The following is a 25,624-nucleotide window of genomic DNA, read 5'->3' as shown; positions in this document are numbered from 1 at the left end:
GGAAATGAGCTATGGAAACATTCCTGGTTTCTCTGAAGTAGCCATAAGGAAGCAGACGGGCATGGCCTAGAACTTTTTAAATCCATGACACTGGCCTTTAAAAAGCATGGCAGACTCAAAGCGAGAGGCCACAATGAAGAACAGCAGAGGAAGAAGCTTGGAACAATGTAGGAATCATTTATTTAATATGTTTTATGTTTTCTTTAATATCGGTCTCAAGATGTAGCATTCTTGATGGCAGTGATAAAATACAGCCTGTTTTATAGCAACTTTTACATATATACAATATCCCAAAGCACTTTACAGAATTAAATAAATGGAAGACAGCAGAAAGTGTTATACTGGGCACTAGCTATGCCCACGGTAGTTATGATTGCAAAATACTTTCTCTATTTATACTTGCTCATTTTCTGAAACATTCGCTGGCCAGACTGAAATTTCCCCATGCTTGCTCTATGCCTCAAAGTGATGAAAAATAATAAATTGTGAGCAAAATCTCTTTGGCTAGTTTCCATTTATGGGGGAAAGTACACACCTGCTCTCTAACGACACTTTAAAAAAAGGTATAACTACAGCAAGAATGGCTTATTTAACTTGAAGCTTGTCGTGGACATAACTCGCACTGAGGACTAGTGCCTCTGCTTGAATTGAGGTAGGGGAGAATTAAAGAGGAAAAGATAAAAATCTGAAAAATTCTGAGGCTGGTCAGTGCTGACACAGCTAAATCATTTAACGTAGCCTAGCGAATCCTGCACTCTTTCTGATATCATTGTGTATCTCCCTGACTGGCCTTAGCTAGGTGTTGGTCGGGACAGAAGCTTCTTCTCAGACAATTGGCATGAAGGGGGTGGTAAAATTCAGGCTTAACTCCCATATTTTCTAGACCCACATTTCTGTTTTTTGTGTGGCTTAATATTGCTGTGGGTGTTGTAAACTTTTCACTGAGAGACAAGCATATGGAACACAGAACGTGACCTGTTGAAGCCTCAAGTTTTGTAGTTCCTGACTTTTGGGGAGTAAAAATTTTAAGTGATTTAAGAACTTAAATCACATTTTCAAAAATAACTTAGGAGCCTAAGAGCCTAAATCACGAAGACCCAGGTTTTTAAAGCTATTTAGACATTGCAACAGTAAGAACCACAATGCTTAACTGTTTTAGGAGCCTAAATCTCATTTCCAAAAGGGATTTAGGAGTCTAAATTCTATTGACAGTCAATGGGATTTAGACTCCTTAATGACAATACCTTTTGAAAATGAAATTTAGGCTCCTAAACCAGTTAGGCATTGTGACACTGAGCATAGCAATGCTGGAATAGCTTTAAATACCTGGGCAGAAGGGTCTGTCTATAAAAACACTGAGTTCACAACAAGTTGGGGTGTAATCTACCACACACTAGCCTGCCATGCACTAAGTATCCATGTGGATCCTGTTGCCCCCCACTAAAACTTCCCAGTGTCCTTTAACCTACTCCCATTGCAAAGTAAATCTACCCCATACTAGCCTGCAGTGCCCTAAGTGTTTATAGAGACAAGCTGTTAGGTGCTTTTGGAAATTTTACCCTTTGCGATTTTTAGTGTGTAACTTTAACATAGCGTGAATGGAAAGCCCCATGCATATTTATGGCTCTGCGTATATGACAATAATAAAAAGAGGGGAAAGAATGCATTCAACATTAAAAAAAAACCTATTTTATAAGCACGTAGGGCCAGATCCTCCACTAGTGTGAACAAATATTAGCTCCACTGATTCCAGTAAAAGAAAAAGCATGTCATAAGGGCAATAAGAGATGGAGTAGGCAATAATGAGTCACAGGCAAGGAAGAAAAATATTTTTAGATGAGGTTTGACAAAAGATGGGTGGAGGGGGAAGAGTCAGAGAGAGAGACACACACACACGCACACAATGTCATGCTCTAGATGGTAAGTGCTAAAGAGAAGATGTCCCTGGTCCCAGTAGTGGTAAGACTGAAAAGGACTGAGAGGAAGCAAGTGAGTAGATGCAGAGAGCAGAGAAGAAAGACAAAATTTACTCATGCAGCTGGAGCAAATACACGTAAAACAATATGAGACAACACTAGGTTTTTGTGGAATGGAGGAAAATTGGCTGTGCCATGATTCACAGTTCTCAAATTAGATGGGGACAAATTCTGCAGGCATATACACCATGCAATGCCTGTGACCTCCATGGAGTTTCTTGGGGGTAACATGAGTTTTTGGCTCATCACTTTATGACAAGCCCTAGTTTCCTATGCATATTTCTTCATCCAAGGGAAAATAAAGTTTTTAAATGATGATTTGAAAGTTCAGTGCAATTAAGCAAGCAGAAGTTCACATGCTTGCATCTCATTGGTCTACAGACTGGTCTGAAAATTTCACAGAACAGGCTCTCTCGCTAGGTCTCCAGTGCTTCCAGGTTGCATGGGGGTGGAAGACACCATGAGCATAAACTTTCTCACATATTTCTAAACGTCTCCTTCCAGTGAGGCTGTCTTTTTTGAACATTGAAATTAGAGATGGACATGAGCCAAAACTCTGGATGAGAAAAAATTTGGGCCCATCTGTACTGAAAATAGACCTGGCTACCAGTCAAAGTTTGGGCATAAAGTTGTGGAGGTATTTATTTCATCCAAATTGATTTGCCTATTCCTACGATAAACATGTTCCTAAAAGCATAAAGCGAAAATCTCCTTTCAGAGCTGTAAGTCAACACTTTACCCACATTTTCTGCTCTCCCCATATCCATGGAATTTATACTGAGCAAGACATTGGAGTCAAGAGACCAGATCAGCTGGTGTAAGTTGATGTAGTTCCATTAAAGACAATTTATGCCAACTGAGGATGTGGTCCAAGAGCTACAAAGTAGATCTCAGAGGAAAAATTGAATTGAAATATGCTCTTCTGGAACAAATGTATTGACCAATTCAGTTTTATTCAGGACAAGAAAATGTGTTCATTCTTCATGTAATCTCCCTTGAATGTATTATAACCATAGCACAGAGATGCTATCAGATTTATCAAAACCTCAGGCTTTGTAGGACATTCAGATTTGCATTCTGTGGATCATATACTTCAATATTTTCTCTATATAATTTTAATAGTATGGTTTTTTCATAATGACTTTTAATCCATTTTTCAGAAAAATACAGTGATTATATAATACACTTATTAACAAGATAGCACAAATAAGCCCAGGGGAAGCTTTCAATCTGTTTTTTGCTTCTTCTTGTAAAGGACTCTCCGCATCTGGGAATTTAGAAGTTCATTAGTTATGTGGGACTGAATAATTGTGCTAATATACTGTAGGCTAAAAAAAATAAACTGACTAACGTTGCTTCAGAAATGCTTTTGGGGTCCCTTGGTATGGTCTAAATATTTAAAGGATGAGCTTTAATTTTTCAAATGATGAATCTTGAAAGAGTTATGTGTATATTATTGAAAAAAAGTGCTGCAAAATGAACTATTATACAAAGTGAAACCATCAGAGTAATAAAAACAACAAGGAGTACTTGTGGCACCTTAGAGACTAACAAATTTATTTGGACATAATTTTCCTGGGCTAAAACCCACTTCACTGGATGCATGGAGTGGAAAATACAGTAGACAGAATATATGTTTTAGCCCATGAAAGCTTATGTCCAAATATACTTGTTAGTCTCTAAGGTACCACAAGGACTCCTCATTGTTTTTGCTGATACAGACTAACATGGCTACTGCCACTCAGAAACCCATCAGAGTAATGAGATCAACTATAGGACCAAAGCAATATGGTCAGCAACCCCTTTTCTTTAAATTACCAAAAATATTATATGACGTGTAACACCCCAATAGTTAACAAGGACTTTCAAAGTTTATAACCGATTGGGGTCAAGTGGTGAGTTTTACAGCACCATTTCAGCGTTTCTAATGTTGATTGGCTTACCACAACTCTGACCACAGTAGCTGACTGGCTCCTTAGGGGCCAGCAAAATCCTTCTTTGATTCAAGCATTTATGGACAGAGAAACACAACTATAAAATTTTCCTTCCACTTAGTTGGTGGTAGCCATATAATTACAGTATGGAATTATTACTAGGTCATATTGTGCGTGGTACAGGCAGAAAATCCAAGGCTCAGGAAATTGCCCATGGTCACCTGAAAAGTCCATATCATAACCATGATTAGAAGACCACTCTCTTCTGTTAGACCTATGCCTCCTCAACTAGATCATGACAACTCCAGTCAAAGCACTTTAACATCTCTGTCGCAGTTTCTCTGTATGTAATGATATTGAACTACTGTAAAGCAAGGTACTGTACTGTGTGAAGTATTACAGAAATGCAAAGTCAAGACCATTTAGTTTCAGAAAGGTAATACAACTCAAGATGCCATGGTTGACAGCCCTGTGCTTTAATCAACTGGGCTTATAGGAAGCTCCACGCCCTTAGTCCAAATTCATACTTGTCAATTTGAGACTAATAATGGCTATTTGCTTTTTCATAAACATCCAGATAGTGCTAAATACCATTAAAATTGCCCCAAATCCACAATCCTTACTCAAGCTCAAAACCAGATACATCTTTATCCAAAACAACTACCAACATTTCACACCTCTCTTACCCCTATCAATGCTACACATCCAAGATAAATCTCACCTCTGGGCAGAAGGCTAGAACAAGGTATATTCCCTACATAAATCCCACTTAAGTCTTATTTTAACGAGGTAACTGAACTTCTGAAGTGGACTCAGATGCAGAAGAGATGGAGATGACGCCCTCCTCTCTGCCATCTCTTCACTTATGGTCTACTTTTCTGTATTTGTTGCTCTTTTTCCTGTTCTCCCATCCCCAGTATTAGCTTAATATTACCCAGAAAACTGTGAAGTTAATTTTTGCACCAACTTTTGCCCATTTTGACAGTTTTGTAACAAACACCAGTAAGTTCCTGGGAAATTTTAAACAAAATAAAAACTGAAAACAAAGGGACTGGCCATTTGGCTTCCACTTGCCTGACTGATGGAGGGACTTGCCCATTTGTCCATATTGGTGACAGCTGCACCACTTAAAGCAATCTGAGTGATGAGGGCAAGTTACTTTTTGGTGGGGGAGAATAATGTGAGAGTTTAAACACATTATTCAGGAGAGGTGGCATCCCTCAATAGGGAAGAGAGACATTCATAGAACATAAAACCTTTCAGAAGTTCTGATTCAATAAATAAGTTTCCTTGAGCACATCCTCCCATTCCCATTGAAGAGATTTGCACCAAATAAAATGTAAATCTCTGACAAGTGATCAGAATTGCTGAGTACAGTTTTATATCATGTGCATTTGACTTTTGATGTAGACCATCTGTGAGCTGGCAACAGTAATAAATCTGAATGTTAGCATGAATCATTTTCCAAGTTCTAGGTCAAATGCTATCACACTTAAGTGTCATCTACTTATTAAGATAAAACAAGCATCCTTGTATCATTAATTATTTGATTAGTTGCCTATTTCCAGAACTTCAGAGGCACCAAATGCACCCTTATTTTCCTATATCATGGAAAGTGTGTATATTTAACTCTCCTTGGCAAGTCTTATAAATCATACACATTGCTTTGAGCCTTTGCTAGAAAAGTGATGATTTCAGCATGTTTCAAAGAAACATTCCGAAAATAAATCCCGCTGTTCTGTAATTTTATCACAGTGTAAGGGCTATGCTTAGCGAGTAGCTTAAGTAGATCCCTGGTCTGCAGCCACACCATTTTCAGCTCTGAGCTGGTCAGATTTCAAGCTAAGCAGTGACAGGCATAGTCAGTTTTTGTATTGGAGACCTCCAAAGTAGCAGCATTGGTGTTTCAGGAGGTGGCACTTTTCCCTCCAAATCAGTAGAGAAAGTATCATCACAGCATGAGGTTAAAAGGCTCCCTGTTGCTGGAGTTGCGGTGCATTCAGTGATGCATAAATCCAAGATCCTGACCACTTAAAAATCATCCATAGCAATGGACTCCAAGCCCCATATGTAATACTAGCAAGTAAGATAATATCTATTGGAATAAGCGGGAATGTGAAGGGTACATCAAGTATTCTAGGAAGAGTTTATAAACAGGCTAAATATGGTTCTGAGAGATGTCCTGAATGATCCCAGGATTCTTCTTTTAATTACAAGATCTTACACCAAATTCATGTCTGCTGTAAATCCATCTTATACCATGTGTGTGCATTTAGCTTTTTAATCTAGCGGTAACAATAATATGTATTCAGAAACTATTTTAACTGAGAACTTTTTTTTAATCAGTCTAATATATTGAAATATGGAAGTCTGCATCTAATTTCAGTATTATTGGTTAGTTTGATATTATATAAAAATCTTTTGAAAAGAACTTATGATGATTGTTTGAAAAATATTTTAACATGATTTAGCCCTTTTCCCTCTTAAAAAAATAAACTGAAGGGGAATAAAATCCATTAAAAAAAAAGAATAAGTGTGCTAGCATCAGTGCCACGTTCCAGTCTGAATAAACAAATTGGATCAAATTCAGCCCTGATGTAAATAAAGCCATAGTCATTGAAACCAGTTTCATTTTTGAAAGTTATGATTTTTTAAACATTCCATCACAGAAATGTCTTGGGTTACATGCTGCAGATATTATTTATATTATTGTCCAATAGGAAGACCCAGGCCTGTGAATGTTACTGGATAGCTGGTTAACTTTTTAAAATTTTCAGTCCCTTTGTGGTAATTGCAGAGGTCCCATGTGTATAGTACAAAGGTTATGTCTATGGACAGTCATAGTTCTAAGATGCGGTATGGAAGAAGGTTATGGGGTGGCACATGGGGAGACATGGGTAGGTCTTAGCCATGAGAAGAGGAGCTAGGATGTTTGAGGTATGAAAAAGCTCCACTTCATGGATGCTGGGGAAGCTTTACATCACATCTATACATGATAGAACAGTAGCAAGGAATGTATAGAAGATTCTGCTCTAACAATCTGCATTTAGATTTCAAACTCTTCTCAAACTGTTTTTATTATGTTTAAGAGTCTACCTATCGTCATCAGGCAACTATTGATGATGAAGTTGTTTCCATGGAGATACTAGACACAGCTGGTCAGGTGAGTGAGAACAGCCGAGACGATCTGATTCTTATACACAAATAAATAGGAGAAAAGAGGTGAGAGTAAGGCAGCTGCACGACATTTCCGGTGACTAAAATCAAGTAGAGCCCATGCCACTCTGAGCAGTGGCTGCCAGTCTTGGGTGCTGCACTCAGATCAATGTTTAGAGTTTTGTAATGTGGAAGAGCAGGTGGAGATAGTGTGTGACCATCTGGAGAACTCTTTATTTACATGCCTTAACTGTAACAAAAGCTGCGTAAGGAACTTCAGCTGGTGCCTCAAGATACTCCACTTCATCATCTGGAAGCAACTGGCTCTGTGCACAAGGAGCCTCCCACATAAATCTGCAAGATGAAGGCTCTGCATGAAATCAGTGCAATGTAATCTGTGGTAACAGTGACAGGCCTGGCCCAGATCGCATTACCAGATTTCCCTAATGGGTTATCACTCTTGCCCAGTGCCATTATCCAGAGGAGATACAGATAGTCTAGCAGTATTCCTCTATATGGACACCCAAGAGCACTCCATGAAGCTAACTCCTTAGAAAGGAATCACAATATCGGGATATAGGCGGCAAACAGACACGTCCTACAGCCAGCTGATCATACACGATGGTCAGCCATGCACAGCCAGGACACAAGTATAACTTGTAAGCTACACCCACCAAAACAAACACTGTGGATTCTGCCTCACCATGGCCACCATTCACTCTTACCAAACACTGGTAGGTGCTCACACTGAAAACCACCAGAAACCCATCCAAACCTATCAGACTTTTCCTCAAAATCTACTACAGGAACACACAACAACATTATTCCGCTCACAGCTGTAGATCCTTAGGGTCAGATTCTCCACTGCCTTGCACCCTGTGCAGTCATCTCCACCTTTGCAGAATGGATGTAAAATCTGAAAAGTTGTAGTTTTACACCCACTTTGCCCAGGTGCAAATGGCTTGCACCCTGCTCAGTCATTGAGAGGTGAGCATATGGGACGGATGTCTACCTGAAGGGCTTGTATTAGTTTCCCACTGTATTCAGCCAGGGTATGATCTTCTCCTTAAACTGTTATCCTTCTTTCCAAACAGGAGGACACTATTCAGAAGGAAGGACACGTACGATGGGGTGAAGGCTTTGTGCTAGTCTATGATATCACCGACAGGAGCAGCTTTGAGGAAGTGCTGCCACTCAAGAACTTGCTGGATGAAGTGAAAAAACCCAAGAATGTTACTCTGATCCTAGTGGGGAACAAAGCAGACCTGGACCACTCCAGGCAGGTCAGCACAGAGGAAGGAGAAAAGCTGGCCACGGAACTGGCATGTGCGTTTTATGAGTGCTCTGCTTGCACAGGTGAAGGCAACATCATGGAGGCCTTCTATGAGCTTTGCCGTGAGGTACGGCGTCGTAAGATGGTCCAGGGCAAGACTCGGAGACGGAGTTCCACCACCCATGTCAAGCAGGCGATTAACAAGATGCTCACCAAAATCAGCAGCTAAAAGAATTGTAACTAAGTAGAGAACCGGTGTAGAGAAGATTAGGTTGGGGTGGGGAGGAGGCAGCCAGGACATATTAAAATAAAAGATGGTCAAAGCTTTACTTAAAAAAAAAAAATCTCGTCATCACTTTTTGAGTACATGGGGCAGATTCCTTTCTACTTTATTTAAATGGTTTTTGAGTGGTAGCATCCACTCCACACCATTTCTGTCCAACATCATAGAGACATTCTAAAGGATTGGATGACTCAAAGGATTGGTAATGAGACAGCTAGGTTGCTGGCTCCAATCCAGCCCAGATTGGTAATGACTGAAAATCATTATCTTCTGATGGCTGCTCAGTGGCCTATGAGTAATGAGTCTCAGTCCAGCGAGGCATCCTTATCAGAGAGGCCAAGGACTGAATCACCTGGGAGATTGCTTTATTGTACTCTCCAAAACTGTTATTCTGGCACATTTCACTAACACTAAATTTACACACAATTTCTTTTATTATAATCCCTCTTCTCTTGTATTATTTTTCCAGCCCAATACAAGCGCCTACATTCTTAGGTATGTATTTAAAATAGGAAAAATATTGCATGACAGTAGAGATTTCAACCAGTGATGGGTGAATTTCAATAGGTCTGAAGGACATAAGTGTGGCTGGTTTTCCAGGTCTCTCAGATCTACAAAAGTGGGCAGGGAATATTGCATAAACAGCTTTTCCGAAGGCAATTTCAGCATTCCACTTAAAAGAACAGAAGTTTGGGGGGGAGGGAGGGCGGGAATCAGGCAAAGATAACAAATCTACTAGTGAAGTTCCAGAGATCTGGTTATGGTTAGTTATGAGTTTTTGATGAAAGTTCCACTTTGCTGTTTTATCCAAAATCATGCATCCACTTTTATGTTAAACTAAAGATAGGCCCAGCCCAAGCCTCAAATTCTCAGAAGGTTGAGAATTCAAAATCCAAACTCATATGCAGATATAATTTAAATGGCTCCTTTCTTTACAAAAGCCCCCAAACTTTCAGGTGTTTAGAACACAGATCTACATTTTATGGCTTGAGCCAATGGTTAGTTTAAACCAGCGGAGAAGAAATTTTTAGGCTTTCTTGAGTTTTTAATAGTATTGATCTGATTTTTTAATTTTCTCCTTTCCTCCATCCCTATGGCTTCAGCCAGCTCTTAGCTTTCCCTCTACTTCACTCACCTATTGGCTCCATTTCTGGGGCCTTCTTGAGAGAGAGAGAGAGAGACAGACAGACAGACAGACAGACAGACATATATATACAGGAGCTAGAATTAGGAGGTAGTTAAAAATTTTCAGATTATGCTTCTTTCTTAGCAGTTACATTACACCATTTTAGGCAGCTAGCAATGGAACCAAGACTAACATCACGCAGAATTATAGGCAACTGGGTGGTCCCACTAATAGAGGAGTCTGAGCAGCTCTTTCCTTTGATTAACATCCCCCTTCTATGCAAATACTCAGAGCTTTATTCTCCACTGCTTGGCATCTTGTGTAGTCATTTACGCCTGTGCAAGGAGAATGAAAAATGGACAGAGGATGCTATCATAGGGGTAGGTAAGTGGTGCTATTCGATTTGTAAGTACTTTGCACAGATGTAAATGACCACATAAGGGGCAACATAGTGGACTAAGCCCTCTGCTTCCAGGCGAGCAGGAAACAGGAGTCCTAAATCAGTTTTTAAACCAGGAATAACTTAAAGAGACTATGTCAAGTTCATTTTCTTTTAAACAATGTCACTAACACTGTCTCTGATGACTCTCATTGAAGGAATTCATACACAAATGTACTTTAAAGACCTATATGCTCTTCATTTACTTTCTGAACATCATCGCATTTGGGACAGTAAAATTAGACTGTTGAATGTGAAGTAAGATTCTTCTTTTTGGTTCTCGTATGCTCACACATTATGATGTTTCAGTTGCAAACACTACCATAGAATCTTCAAAGCATGGCTCTGGTCAGAAGAGCAACAAATTGTTACCTTCTCATTCAACAGATCTTCCCAAAATGTGTCAGTCATATTGCTAACTTTAGTGACAACAATCAGTTTTTGCCTTTTTTTACTCCTGTTAGCAATGCCGAGCCATTCTTGCAAACATGCATGTGATTAACTTAATATGTATGAGAAAGTGTTGTCAGGTTCAGGACCTAAGTTTTTCCTGTAATCTTTAATCATGTGATGTCACAGGAGCCCAAAAGAACAGACTTTACCTTTACATCCCAGGGCAAGATTGCTGACTTGGCAATGGGTATGTGTGGAGTGACATTATTTTACTTGTACACTGAGGAAATTTGATTTGAAGATCAGCAAGAGAGAACATGGGATGTCATGATGCTCTTTGGATAGAGTACATTTTCAGATTAAAACTGCAGATGAAAATACACCCACAAAAATGACTTTTTAAAAGGTGATGACCATGTTTGTAGTAGGAAGTTGTGTCAGCTAAAGAAATAGTATATTATTATCTTACTTCTTGACAATGTCCCTTGAAAATGTGTCTTTCCTTTTAACATTAGTAATGAAATTCCTTTTGAAAGAACACAGCATGCTGAGCAAACGTGTCTTACTTGTTAAGGAGAGACCCTCTAATAAAAGTAGCAACGTTTATTTGTGAAGATTGAGGTTGGAGACTACTGCAAATGACAGACAACTGGACAAAAAAACTGGGGGCTATTTTGTGATTTGGGTATTGTTTCTGTTTTGTTTTTAATTAAGAGTGCTGTTGTTTTTCCTCTGTTTAATGGGCTGATTGTCAAGCCAATTGTAACACAGTCTGACTACAGTCTAATTTACTGCTTCTCAACTTCTTGTAATTTATTATTGGCTGTTCTGTAGACGTTTCCTATTTCTACAATTTCTCAAATGAGCCAGAAAATGCCAAAGTGTTGAAAAGCCCAAATGCAAAGTGAACCCATATCCACTGATCTTTCAGGCAGGAAACAGGGTAATTAAAAGCCTTCACTTGTATTCTTACTGCCAATTTTTCTTTTTTAATGGTATTTCCCCTTCCCCTTTTTTGCACTTTCCCCCTGAAGAAGTTTCCTCATTAGTTCAACATCACTGATCGCAATTCATTGAAGTCACAAATAAAGAGTTAGAGATGCATGTACTGCAAGATTTGGATCAGGAGCCAAACTTTCTCCAAGTTGGGATGTTCATATGTAGTGGATTGGTGCAATCATTACAGAAAAGCTGGGGGGGGGGGTGTGTCGGGGGAAGAGACCATGAAGGTTTGATCTATATCAAGATAAACTTTCCCAAAATTTGGGGATGTTTGTATGTGGGGTTTGGGTACATATATACTCGGCACATATATTGTACCAAATTATACATAACTGTATGTATTTTGACATACAAGAATATGAAGGCCCACACCTATAGATAATATATAAAAACAATATAAAAATAAAGAAAATCAGTGCTCTGTGTATTGAACTCTTACATGTTCATTTTCCTCCAGATACCTCTGATACTCTGTCTTTCAATTAACAAGAGGCCGAATCCTCAAGTCCTCACGCAGTTTTTATTTAGATAGATTTTTAAAGATATTTAGGTGTCTACCTCTGGGAGTGCAGCACCTAAATACCTTTTAAAATATAGCCCTTTGTTCTTACCTTAGGTAAACTCAAAGTGAATTTTGCCTGAATAACCTGTTCAGGATTTGGCCCAGACTGAAAAGATCAGTTTAACTGGCATGAATCACAGATATTTCACCAAAACACCTAGGCATCCAATAGATCCAACAGCATTTACAAGGGACTATGGAGCCTTATCCCATTAGCAATTATAGCAATTCAAAGCTGATCAAAAGTGTTATAGCAATCTGGCTATTTAGTTGCCTGCATGAAATTGGCTAACAAAGATCTGTGCAATCCTTATCTTGCCATGTAAGTGATAACTGGTTCAAAGCCATAGAGTTCAGGGGGTTGCCATTGACTTCATTGGAGACAGGATTTTCCCCAGATATGGCTGTTCCCAAATATCAGGGGTAATTGGAATTCAGCCTCCAGGGTTGTCACTCTGGTGACACCTATTGTTAGCACTAAATTTGGTAAGAAGGAGGAAGAGGGATGCCAACTACGCTGTTCTAGGGCCCTAATCAGTTTCTGTTACATGTAAGGTAAATTGTCTTACCCCCTATCACAGGGGTGGTGTAGAGCTTCTATGCTTGCCCTGTGACATAAGGGGAATCCTCCAAGGGCCAGGTAAGCCAGCTTTCCAGTTGTGATGTGCCACTAGGGCAGCGCAGAACAGCTGGAGTAGTGTCAAGAATCAGGCTCTTAAACTCTAACTGCCCCATCAACTAGACTCAAAAAGTTTCCTGCAAAATAAATTACTGCAATTCTTAGCTTTCAAGGGGGAAAGATCCTAAAGGTTACGTGTGCATAGACTTTCTAGTTCTCTCTTTCTCTAACGGCTCAAACTATTTACATAACTTTCAAGAGGGAAAAAAAGCATTTGTAAAGATATAGAAGCTTTAATTCAACAATACTTCTTGACAGCTTGGTGTAGCTGATTTATTTTCTTTGAAAAAGTAAATCTATAATAAAAACTGTGTCATTTTAGAAGCTCTGGTGTTATGTGCTTTATTTCCATTATATATGCCAGGCAGGAGCTATATGGCCATTAAGATGCAAAGGGCTTGAAATTCAACCCCTTACTTTGTGATGTTATTAACTGCCTGGGATGGTGGCAAATGGGAATTGAGTTCAGTTTTGATTCTAGTGGGCATAGGTCCAGATCACAGAAGAAATTTACATGATTTACACCAGTAAGCGTTACCTTGGATTAAATTCATCTCTGGTGAAACCCTACTGACTTCAGTGGGGTTACACTAAGGATTAATCAAGCCCTTTGTTGGCAGTCCTAGTCAATGACTGAGTAGACTGGAGATAGCTACCCTATTCCCTGTAGCCTATAGGCAACCCCTTTCCACCTTGGATTTGAGGCAGATTGGTGGGGTATTATGGAAAAGTCATCAGTAGTGCAAGCTTACCATTGAAGGGCTGTGGTTAAAATGGGACTTCAGTCTCCAGGATTGTCAGGCTGGCCCCTTCCACCAGCACTAGACTCACAAAAGCAGTATTTATTGTTATTTCAAAAAAATGTTGGCCTATCACCATGCTTTGATGCACAAGTGATTCTGTACCTATAAAGAGGCTATGGCTACATAGCAGAAGTATTCCATCATGAGAGTACAATAGGTAGACATTGCGTTGCAGTCAGATTTTGAAAGTTTAAACATTAACACATTATTAGTCCACAGACTTTGATATGAATATTCATTATGAAAGAATGGTCTTCTAGTTCAAGTAAAGGACATTTGTCAAGAGAACTGGGTTCTATCCCTGACTATCTGTACGATCTTCGGTGAGCCACATAACTACTCTCCACCTCAGTTCCTTAGCTATAAATGAGGAATAACATTTTCCTAAACTCCTGGGAGGTCTGATGCTTAATTCATTGATATTGGTAAAACTTTTTGCACCCACAATAACAATTTCTATTCATATATCTCCAAGCTTCAGCGCTAGAATTTTAGCTTTGCAAGTGGGTCAGTTTTTTATTGGAAGAAGCATTTATTTGCTCAGAAACAAGAAGTTGTGGTCACATCTTCACTTCCAAGGATTTATCTACATGGTGCCTTAGCGTGCACAAGCTGAACTAGAAATTCTAGCACACACCTGCAGGCCACGCACTAACTGTCCATGGGAACGGTGCTGGCACACACTAAAAGTTCTTTAGTATGGGTTGACTTACTGCAGTTTGAAATGGGCAGTGCTTGGGTCCTGCCAGAACACCATTCCTGGATTCTTTGGGGGACCTAGAACATCATTCTAGTACTTCTGCTAAATGTAGCCACCTCCCAGCCTCCATGCAGGGGGTGAGCAGGGCCCTGGTGCCAGTGCCTAACGTGCGGAGCCAGTACCAGGAAAGAAACCTCTTTCCCTCCTTGGCTGCAGAGTGTCCTCTGAGTCGGCAGGTGCTGAGCCTTGTTAGGAGGTGCTCAGTGAGGGGCAGTGCAGAGGGAGTGGAGGACCAGACTGGGCAGGCAGCTGAGGCCCTGAAGTTGCCAGAAGCTTGGAGTTGGACCTGGGTAGCAGGGCTGCCTGGACAACGGAGCTCCCCTGCCAGGCACAGATAGATGGGACACAGAAATGGGATGGGTTTTGTGAGGAGTCAACTCCCCTGATCCCCATGGTCTGCTCCACTGCTCCTATCTTCCTCTCAATTCCCACCACTACTCCCCACCTCCCCATTGTTTCCTCTCAGGGCCTCTGTATCTCTGGCCTCCCCTCTCCCATCTTAATTTTTAGAACAAGCTTCTGCCTCCTCCAGCCCTTTTTTTTTTTTGGGGGGGGGGAGGGGCGGTGACTCCAGCACTGGAAATGGGACTATGTCATCATGCACTAGGGAACTTTTAGCATGGACCAACAGACATTTAGTGCGGGACATGTTGATGTGTGCTAGAGTTTACAGCCAAGCTGGTGTGCAATAACATACCCTCCCTGTAGACAAGCCCCAAGTAAGGCAACCCCCGAGTTAAGTCTATCCATTGCTAGCTATGTACTTTCAGTTAGTGGCTGATTAATAGATCTGTCTAATAGGCTTAGTCAGTATTGTTGTATTTTATCTATAGCTTCAACCTACCTCTTCTGCCCTAGTCAAAGTTATCATGGTAACGATCACTGTCAAATATATTCAGATGGAATGACTAAGAGTATAATCAAATAAAAACAAACAAGGGATATAACCTGTGTACAGGTTAAACTCCCACTCATTTCAATGGGACTTTTGCCCGACTAATGAGTTTAGGATTTTCCACATAAGCATTATCATTTATTAACAGCACATTGGTATGATGATGATCCACCCAGAAATATAATTAGAAAGATAAAATGCATGACAGTTTTCTTTGTAAAAATGTTTTTACAAATCTAATCCAAAAGAAATGTAAATATTATTATTAATGCCAGTTGAAATTTGAAATTAATGTCAGGCTTATGGTGTCCAAGTTTTAATTCCAGTGTGGAAATACAGCTTCTGGATCATTCAGTATTTTAGAATTAGTTTATGTTGAACTATGAGGAATGGCTATCCCTACATCATTTAAAATAATTTCCTAACAACTCTGTTATCTTGGATCCATGCTCTAGCTACATGACAAGCTACAAATGTACAGTGGTTATTAAAAGAACAGGATGGCACATATTTTGTCTTTAAATCTTTAGAAATTAGACAAGCTAAATACATTAGCCAAGATATATTTTGGAGTGAAAAGTTCCCATATTCACCTCTACATTCTGAAATTTATTATATTCTGATACTAATACAACAGCACCTACCAAGCCTTTCAATGAAGATATAGAACTCTGGACCTTTAGAACCAAAAGCATGGGCCTCTATCACATGAACTCAGAGTAACTCTGTTATCCGGTACTAGTAAATGGCTTATTTCACATATCTGATCCAGCCACTTATAGGGTGACATGACCAAACATACTTAGCCAGTGTGTGACATAACTTCAGCCTGGTTTTCAAAGGCACTAAGGATCCTTGCTGATGTCACTTAGTTTTGGTTGCTCAGTATTACTACTATTGTGTCCCTTAGAATTCAGAGTCTGGGTCAGATAAAACCTCAGAGTGTTTACTCTGAGCTTCTATAGTATCATCCATTCAAGAATTCCAAAGCACTTTAGGTAGATGAATGAATGAGGCCTCATAACATTCCTGTGAAATAGAGAAGTATCATGATTACCTGTATATTGACAGGGAAACAGGGGCACAGAGAGGTAAAGTGACTTGCCCTGGCAGAGCCAGGAATACAACAAGCCTTGTGACTCCCATCTTTGTGCTTTTCCAAAAGACTGTATTCTTCTCTCAGATTATCAAAAGTTTATCTACAAAATTGTGTTGAAAAAACACGTAAGAGCAGGTTCCATTTCTAGTTGCTACCCCATTCCTACCATGTGCATTCATGCTTGCATGCAGGTTATTGTCCAAACTTATTCCCTTCCTGAGGGATCCCCTTTATTCTTAAATCACGTAGCAAAGCTCTAAGGCTAGGACTGTGCTTACAAGCACAAATGTTAGCCCTCAAGGCTCTTCCCTGAGCTATTTGTTTTGTGTGCCTGTGTGCGTGTGTGTGTCTTCCTGTCCTCTATATTGCTCCAGAAAAGACAATCAGCATTTATACTTCTGAGCTGGAGGTAGCGAGACCCCACATGGTCTGGCTGCCAGAGTGAGTCAGCAGCGTCAAGTTCAAGGGTTTAGGGCAGAAGTTTATATAATCTTTTATCCAATCTATTTCATTCATCCTGAGTGGACTCTGGGGTGTGCCTAACATTTGTAGAGTAGAGTTCAAGGGCACATATGAACTCACCAGATGTTATTAGAAATATTAGAAGAACATATTTTTACCATGCCACTAATATGCTTAATACTGGCCCAGGAGTAAAGAGGAGAGATGCCTGCATGAACAGAAAAGAGCAAAACAGGGGTGAACATGCTCTACAAATATTAACATATATATGAGTTTCTTTAAGAAAAAAATTGCCCTAGGCTGCCTTTTATTTCCTGTCACTTATTTTCCCAATATTGCAGTAGATGTGAAGTGTACAACCTCCATCAGACACTTTCATTTAAAGACAATAGTTCTCTAGAGGTATAGTTAGGACATGCACATTTTAAAAGTTAATAAGCACCATAGGGAAGATATCAGAGGACACGCCAATGCTACAAAAAGTAGTTAATAGACAGGGACAAAAAAGGGACAGATCTCTACTTGACATTTTTCAGAAAAGAAACCACTTAAAGACCCTTATGAATTCTGATATTTATACACAAAGATATGGTGGGCTAGGCGTACCCAGGATCCCCTGAAAATAATTAGCATTCTCCCGGGATGGGAGAAGTAGGGATAGAGGAATAGAGAGGTTTAGTATGAGAATACCAAATCTTCACCGTTAGGATTAAATCTAGCCTAGATTGCTCCTAAGTGAGGTGACCATCATGAAGAGAGTTAGCTATCAGTTCCGAAGGAACTAATATCCACATCACAAAATATCACCATGACTGGTACTAATTGGCACCTGTAATCGGCAGGTTCAAATTAAAAGTGAGGATCGAATGGTCACACTGATTGATTTATTCTCTCAACCCTAGAAGTGGCTCATCACCTCTACCATACCCATAGGGCTTTCATTCTAAACACTTCTCACCAGCAGGACACTTTCACTGAAAATGGAAAGAAGAGAAGCAGAATGGCTATTTTCAGAGAGTTATTAAAAATACTTACAAATCATGGGTCAAATTTATTTTCCACTGAAGTTAGTATTGAATTTGGTTCATTGTGAATAGTCAGACCCAATCCACAAGCACCAATAACTGGCCTCATGGTAGGCAGGTAGTAAGTAAGTAAATAAATAAATTACACATTTTTAAAGATCTAAATAAAGCTTGAAATAGTCCAATCACTTTGTGTTAAAATTTTCAAAAAGCTGCATCCTAGTAGGCAGACATTGAACATACGGAATAGGGTCCTTTGTCTTGGCTCTGTATCTGTAGTCTTCTGAGGAACACAAACATCACATTCTACATTCCCAGCCAGGCCCCTCTCTCTATCTCTGATGCCAACACACACAACCTCTGCCTCATTCCCTGCTGTGTGTGTCTATTTCTCTCCTTCAAGACTTTTCTTAATTTCCAGCTAGGTATCTCCTATTGCTCCCTCTTTACCTAGTCTCTAGTTCAGCTCTCCCTCTCCTCCCCCAGGCCTTCTGAAATTAACTCCTGAACTTGCCTGTGCATCCTCCCACCCTCAAACCAAGGCTTCATCTTTATTACTCACAAAAACTAACTAAGGCCCTCATCCAAAGCCCACAGAAGTCAATGGGTATCTTTGGATTTGGCCTCTCTTTTTATGAGCCCCAACACATGCACACTGCATTTATTTCTCATAGGCTGGATGGTAGGGAAACAGTGGCTCAAAGTGTCACTAGCTTTCTAACTCTCTCTTTCCCTTCAACAGGACTTTGGCAGGTGGTCTGGAATGACAATTATTGTGGTGTTTGAGGGCTAGTTCCCTCACTGCGAAAAGCTGGTGTAGCTCTCTTGACTATGCTGACTTTCACGAGCTGAGGATCTGGCCCAAAAAGTTTTACAAAACCTAACAATAATACAGTTCTCTCTATGAAATGTTGTTCTGGCTCCCCCTGAAATTTTGTTTTGATTTCAAGGATATTACATTAAAAATATATATTTTTAAGACATTTCAAAATGACAAGTAATTCTGAAACAAACACCTCAAAACTTTAGTTCTGGCAACTTTGAAAGACGACTTTTTTTTTTAAAAAATATCCCCACAATTTGGAGTTTTTTAAAACTAAATGTCATCCCAATCAATAAGATTTCATGAAAAAAAATTCAGTTTTGTCAAAATAACATTTGTTCAGTGGAAAACTCCTAAGACAAAAATTTTCTGACCAGCTGTAGCCTGGTTTACATCATGCAGAGTATTGCCATCTTGGGGGACTGGACTCTGAGCACATGCACACCTTGATTTTATGGTTTTCGTTCATTTTGCCTGATGTTGCAGGTAGTAGCCTTGCTGTGTATCTGCTAACTAACTACCTTTTTAGAGCTCAGGAGTGCAGGAGATGCTGCTTAGCTAATGCCCAGACAGTTGTGGCAAGCTCACAAAGTAAGTACACGTGGCATGGAGTGTCTGTGTTTGTTTGTGTGCATGTGCACAAAGGGTATGTGTAGTGCCTCGGTTAACTACCCATCAGCTTTGTCCTTAAGTTTATCAGGAGACTCCTCAAGGACCAAGAACAGAAAAAAATGTTAATTGTTAAGAAGTTGATAATGTTTCAAAAATTAAATGCTGCTAAAGTCATCTGTTTATTATGTTTTTGTGCCTTTTGATAAGCAGGGTGGGAGCTGAGGGGCTGGGATGGGTGACCAGAGGGGGAGTTGGGAGCTAGGTAGAATCAAGAAGAAGAATGCAGTCTCAGATGGTTTTGGGTCTTCCTAGAATAGGGTGGTCTGGGGCTTGGGCGCACCAGAGAGAAGACATTCAAATATTGGCTTAGGTTCTCTCAGGCTCACCCAGAACTCAGGCCTGGAGAAGATATGTAGAGCCAAGAGTATCCAAGGCCCACATGCCACCATCTTGACAGGTGACAATGTAATATTACTAACAGAGAATATTAATAAGGATTTCTCAGTTAACACCAGCACATTAGAGTACAAAATATGTACAGAAAGTTTTCTGTAGGTTAAGCAGGACGTTATGGGCCTGATCCTGGTTCCACGGAAGTCAATGGCAAAATTCCTATTAGGAATTCAGCCCTAACTGCATAGAAGGCCAAGACTTTCTAGGACAACTAGAGATTTGGAGGGGCCAACTTTAAACAGAAAGAATTGCACACCTGTCCTTTGAAGCCCTGGACTCCAGCTGGGCACCTCAACTCACTAGTTACTTTAGAAAAATCTTGGCCATAGTGCATAACAGTATAAGTGCTTCAACCTTATGAAAAGCGCTTTGAAAAGTCAGTAGTTAATATCAGTGTCTCACTTCAGAGCTAAGTCAGTAAGGCACACGGGCCTTTGAAAACAGACTCACAGCCTCAATGAACTTTTCAAGTCTCTGATCCTTAACACCACAGAACTTGCATGTGGATTGAATAGACTTGTTCTTGGCCATCCCTCCCCACCGAAAGGAGCCTCCAGCTGTAGTTGATGCCTTTTAAGCTAGCATCTGGATTTTATTTACAGCCACTGCCCTGGTTTCAGCTGGGGGAGGAGGGTGCTATGGGTTGCACTTTTCACACATCTTCATGGACTTGATCCACTTGGTCCACTGATTCACTTGAAGCACAAACCAGCAATGTTTTCAATAGGTGAGGGCTCCAGCTGTGCATGTCCAAGAATGAAATAAGGTGTTTTTAATTACCTTAATCAAATGCGTACGGATTGCTCCACTTGCAAATTTCTCTCATATTCAAGGAAATGCTTCCAAAATCCCTAAGGGTCTGGGCTTACAATACCACTGCAGCTAATGAAACCCTGATTCAACAATTGGCTGCAGTGTAAGGCATGTTCAAATGTTTTGCAGAAATAAGTCTTCCCTCCGTAAATTCATCAAAAACGTTGAGGACGCTGGGTAGCTCAGGGGAAATGAAACAGAAGGATGGTTTTGTGGTTGAGATACTGGACTGGGACTAAATAGATCTGAGATCGGTTCTCAGATGGGCACAGAATTCCTCTATTATTAATCAAATCTTTTTGACTGTCAATTCTTGAAGGGCAGAAACATACTTTTATTTGCATGTGATCTACGCAGTGCTGAGTACGTTGCGAACACCAGACAGGAAAATTGGAATAGTTAACATGACCCAAGCCTGCAGCCTTCACACAGGCAAAACTCTGCTGAAGCTATGCCTCCCAGACTCATCCCCTTTCACACCCCCTGTGGCAGTAGTTGTGGGGGGGGGTTTACAGAAACCACTATGATCATTCTCAATTAGAGGATTCCCTTTGCTCGTACTGAAGCCAATAGGAGTTTTACCTGAGAAAAGACTACAGGAACAGACTTATAATATATGCCCTTCGTTGCACTCTTAGCAGGGAGACAATGGGTAGAGCAGACATGGAAATCTAGCTACCTTCTCACCCCTAAACTTGGTTTCTCTAGACTGTGGCAGAGGGACTATTTCTGCTCATGCTGTGCCTGCTCTTTGGGTAATAGAGGCCAGTTCCCCCAGCACTCAGAACTGCCTCTAAGAGATCACCTTAAAAAACAAACAGATGATTTCACATGCAAACTACAGAATCCTAAGGCTGATTTTTTAATGTATTAGACTGACTGGTGCTTGGGTTGGAAAGCAAACCAGAGGAATGTTTAAATATTGCAGACTCAAACCAAGGTTTTAGCTATTGAACAGGGTCACAGTTTTTCCTATTTTTTTTTCTATCCCTTATGGATGACTGCCCTAAGAAAAATCCTCTTTCTGATGTGGGCACTGCGTGTGCAGAATAGAAAATTCACCCACAAGCTGCTTGTTCTCCCAGCTGGCAGTACTGGAAGTCACATTGCAGTGGATGCACAAGTTTGTTAGCTTCTAAAGCCAGAAGAATAGGTACCTTTCTTAAGGAATGGCTAATGCTGCATTTTCATCTTGGGTGCATAAAATGATTTAGGTGAACTATACCGGTTGTAGGTTGGGAAGACATTTTCTCAGGAGATGGGATTTTTTTTCTACTATGCTTAGCCCTACTCATGAAGGCTAGGAAACAAGTCTAGGAAGTCTGGCCTCTGGGGAGGATACTTATCCTTCTTTTTAAAGTGATTTGAGATTTGCAGTTGAAAAGTGCTGTAGAAAAGCTCAGTATTCATTAGAATGGCCCCACCAAGGCCACGTCCAGACTAGGGTATTAAAATCGATTTTAGATACGCAACTTCAGCTACGTGAATAACGTAGCTGAAGTCGAATTTCTAAAATCGAGGTACTCACCCGTCTGGATGGCGCGGCATCGATGTCCGCGGCTCTCCGTGTCGATTCCGGAACTCCGTTCGGGTTGATGGAGTTCCAGAATCGATGTAAGCGCGCTCGGGGATCGATACATCGCGTCCAGACTAGACGCGATATATCGATCCCCGAGCAATCGATTTTAACCTGCCGATGCCGCAGGTTAGTCTGGACGTGGGCCAAGACAGTTGTTGAAGAGTGGAAAACAGAAATACAGAGAGTTATAACTGGAAGTTATACAATCAGTAGGTCAAACCTGGGCAATTCCCAAAAAGTTCTCTCTAAGAATTTTTTTTCTCCTGGTTTTCCAGTCTGATTTCTAAGCTATATTAAGTCAGATAAACTTCAGAGAAAACAATCTGAATTTTGTAGATACTTTTTCAATTGGAAAGCTTCTGAACCTTTTTAGCTTTGCACATCACTAACTTTACTAGGGTTGCATCTTTTTTAAATGGTATGATAATATGGCAAATGCTTGCTTGTAGGATGAAAGACAAGACTTGTATATTCTCTTAATATTCTTGTAATAGAGGAGCAAGAAGAAATATAGTGAGAGAAAGGCTGACACAATCAGTTCTCCCTCATTTTGGAATTTGAGAATAAAGCTGAACCAATTATGTAAACCGTAAGAGCCAACTTAATCTCAGATATAAACTCCAGTGAAGCCCATGGTGCTAAAATGTACCTATTTTAGCCGGAAGCATGCTCTTGGATGATGCAAGTTTTAGTAGATTGCACAAGTTTCAGCTTTTAATTAGCATGAGGATGGCACTACATGGCTATCTAGTGGAAAGGTCGATAAAGAAGAAGTTGAATAAAGATGTTTGACTAACTAGCCTTGCCTCCTGTTTCCCTTCTGAACTTCAGAAGTATTGTTAGGGATGGGCTCAAACTATGGAAAAATTTGGAACCAGATTCTTTTCCAAATTTCACAGCTGAAACATGTCTTTAGGACAGGCTGAACCAAAAACAGAATAGCTGAACACCCTAAAATTTAGATCCTTTTCAGATCTGAATTTTGTTGCTAAGGCCCAGATCTAGTTTTACTGATATCTAGATTCATATACCACCAATTATGTTAATTAAACAGAGTTCAAACTCCAGTACAGAATTTTCCCATACTCCTTACTTAACTAGTCATTTTCCTCTGTTGGCTGATTAAGCAGCCTTAAGGCTATTTTTGTGCTGCTGAAGTGGCACAAAATAGCCTTAACAGACCAGACAACCGTGCCTGGGGAATGCAAATCTCCATAACAGAAATTAGGCCTGATGAAGGCACCATGGCTAATATCCCTATCCTTGACAAAAAACTTTAGAAAGTGAACGGGGAAGGGGTACCTGACCAGCACTGACAAATCCATCAAGAGGAGGCCTCTCACTGCTGGACTGTGGGAGCAGCTCAGGAACGGTTGTCCCTGTGGGATTTCTGCTGCAGTTGAAAAAAGACATCCATGTAGCTAGAGTGGAAAGGACTCTGCTAGTAGCTTGAGGCTAGGCAAGTCTGCAGCCTTCTTCTGGGAAACACATGCATGCATGCGTACGCACACTCTGAAACCAGAGGAGATAGTGGGCCACCAGAAGCAGTGGGGCAAATGCAGCCTGCTAGCAATTTCCCCATAAGGGTCCCGATACAGCTGAGCTTGTTAGCATTTGTTTTGAAAGCAGGATAGTAGAGCAACTTTTTCTGAAAAACATGTCTCTCTATATATTCTAATAGTGACAAGAAATAATGGAATACTGCACCGGAGACTGACTGAAAGACAACAGAGTGTACACGAGAGAATGAGGAACAGTGCCTGGAAACATAAAAGGAGGAGACTTATTTGTTGACAAACAATTTTATATTTGCAGATGCTCTTGCTTTTTTGCCAAAATATATTTATTAAATAAGATTAAGATGTCTTTACAGTCTTTAAGAAAAGACAGACACACACAGCTTGTTGATTGCTTTCAGGAGTTGGCTTTCAGAATGTTAGACCAAGTCTGCTCCTGGTGTAAGCCCAATGAAGGCAAGAGAGTGACAAAATATGGATGATTCTGACCATTTTATTTCATCTGAATCAAATACACACACCAGTCACTCACAGGAAATGGAATAAGAGGAAAGATCTTCCTCCATTGTCTTTCCAGACAGTTCTTTTACACGGTTTGAATAAATATTTTAATAGTTTCCAATGTAGCTTCTGGTGTATTAATAATTTAGGAACATTCACAAACTGTACATTATTTACATTGTAATGCTCTTTAGTTATGAACAAAATATAAGAGACATTTACCCACCTCCTGCTGGGTACTTATATATATTGAGATCCATGATACTACTTCTATACTGTGTGTGTAAAAATAGCCACTTCCTCATAAGGCTTAAATAAAGACCTTATCTTAAGACAGCCCTGTCAAATCGACAAATGAGCTATGAGAAAATGTGAGTATTTAAGGAACAAATGGTGATTCTATAAAAGGTAGAGAGCAAAATGGATTCTGGAGCACAGCTAATGTACATATTCTCTGACATTTTCAGTGAGTTTTACATGGACACCTTCCCACAACTCAGTGGGGGGGAAAAGATTGATTATATCAGCTGCATTTGTAAATGATTTTCCCTGCTTCTAATGAAGTTTTTATTGTGTAGTTAAAATACTTATACATCTCTGAAATTGCCATGCTTTCCTCTGCTATGTAGAATAATATTTGTTATAAGCATGACGTGGGGTTGCGCTGCATTGCCACCTAGTGGCAAGGTGTGTAAGAGAATTTTGCCTAAAAGCTGGCTGGCATATCAGAAGCCTATTGGCCAAATACTCAAGGCCAGCTCCAGGCACCAGCTAAAGAAGCAGGTGCTTAGGGTGGCCAATGTGAAGAGGCGGAACTCTGGCCGCTATTGGGACAGCACATCCGGGTCTGCGGTGGCAATTCAAAGTGAAGGACCTGCTGAGTGAAGGACCTGCTGCCAAATTGCCACCGAAGAGTGGAGTGGCGGGATCGCGTTGCCATAGCTTTTTGTTTGTTTGTTTGTTTGTTTTGCTGCTTCGGGCGGCAGAAAACCTGGAGCCAGCCCTGCAAATACTACCCTTATTCTGTGCATAAAATTCCCATTGATGTAAAGCAGTGGTTCCCAAATTTTAACAACCTGTGAACCCATTTCACTAAAATGTCAAGTCTCATGAACCCCTCCTAAAAATGAATATTTCCAGGTATTTTCTCCTTTACCTGAGTTTAAATTATAAATGCAATGATCTTGGAAATATAAAATTTGTTTTTATGACATGCTTATTACACACTATTTATTATTAATTATATATCATTACAGTATTTTTATTATGAAAACGCAACACACTTCCAAGATCTCACTTTTGTAGCTTGTATCACTTTGAATAAGCCTATTATAAGACAAGGCTCCTACGTTTCATCAGGGAGTATTAGATGTGAAACAGCATGAAGGTATTTAAGAAGCCAACTCAAAGAGTTCCTCCTACACAAGCATTCAGGTCTTGAGCAGTACAGACAAACAAC

The 25,624-nt window shown here is 40.2% G+C and overlaps 2 protein-coding genes across 3 annotated transcripts in view; both read left to right on the top strand.

Moving 5' to 3' along the window:
• RERG (RAS like estrogen regulated growth inhibitor) overlaps window positions 1-9,312 on the top strand; it is a 139,769-nt gene extending 130,457 nt beyond the window's left edge. For both annotated transcript variants that reach the window (XM_050969612.1, XM_050969621.1), the window contains 2 exons: window positions 7,000-7,073; window positions 8,161-9,312. In XM_050969612.1, the coding sequence (XP_050825569.1) occupies window positions 7,000-7,073; window positions 8,161-8,568 (482 nt within the window). In that variant the 3' untranslated portion in view covers window positions 8,569-9,312. The remainder of the gene's footprint in view (window positions 1-6,999; window positions 7,074-8,160) is intronic.
• The window catches only part of LOC127058843 (zinc finger and SCAN domain-containing protein 29-like), a 338,756-nt gene that overhangs the window by 296,267 nt on the left and 16,865 nt on the right, over window positions 1-25,624 (top strand). The window lies entirely within an intron of this gene.

The sequence above is a fragment of the Gopherus flavomarginatus genome, chromosome 1 (genome assembly GCF_025201925.1).
Source record: "Gopherus flavomarginatus isolate rGopFla2 chromosome 1, rGopFla2.mat.asm, whole genome shotgun sequence".
NCBI lineage: Eukaryota > Metazoa > Chordata > Testudines > Testudinidae > Gopherus > Gopherus flavomarginatus.
The sequence above is the reverse complement of the archived record's forward strand: the minus strand, read 5'-3'. Positions and strand labels throughout refer to the sequence as shown.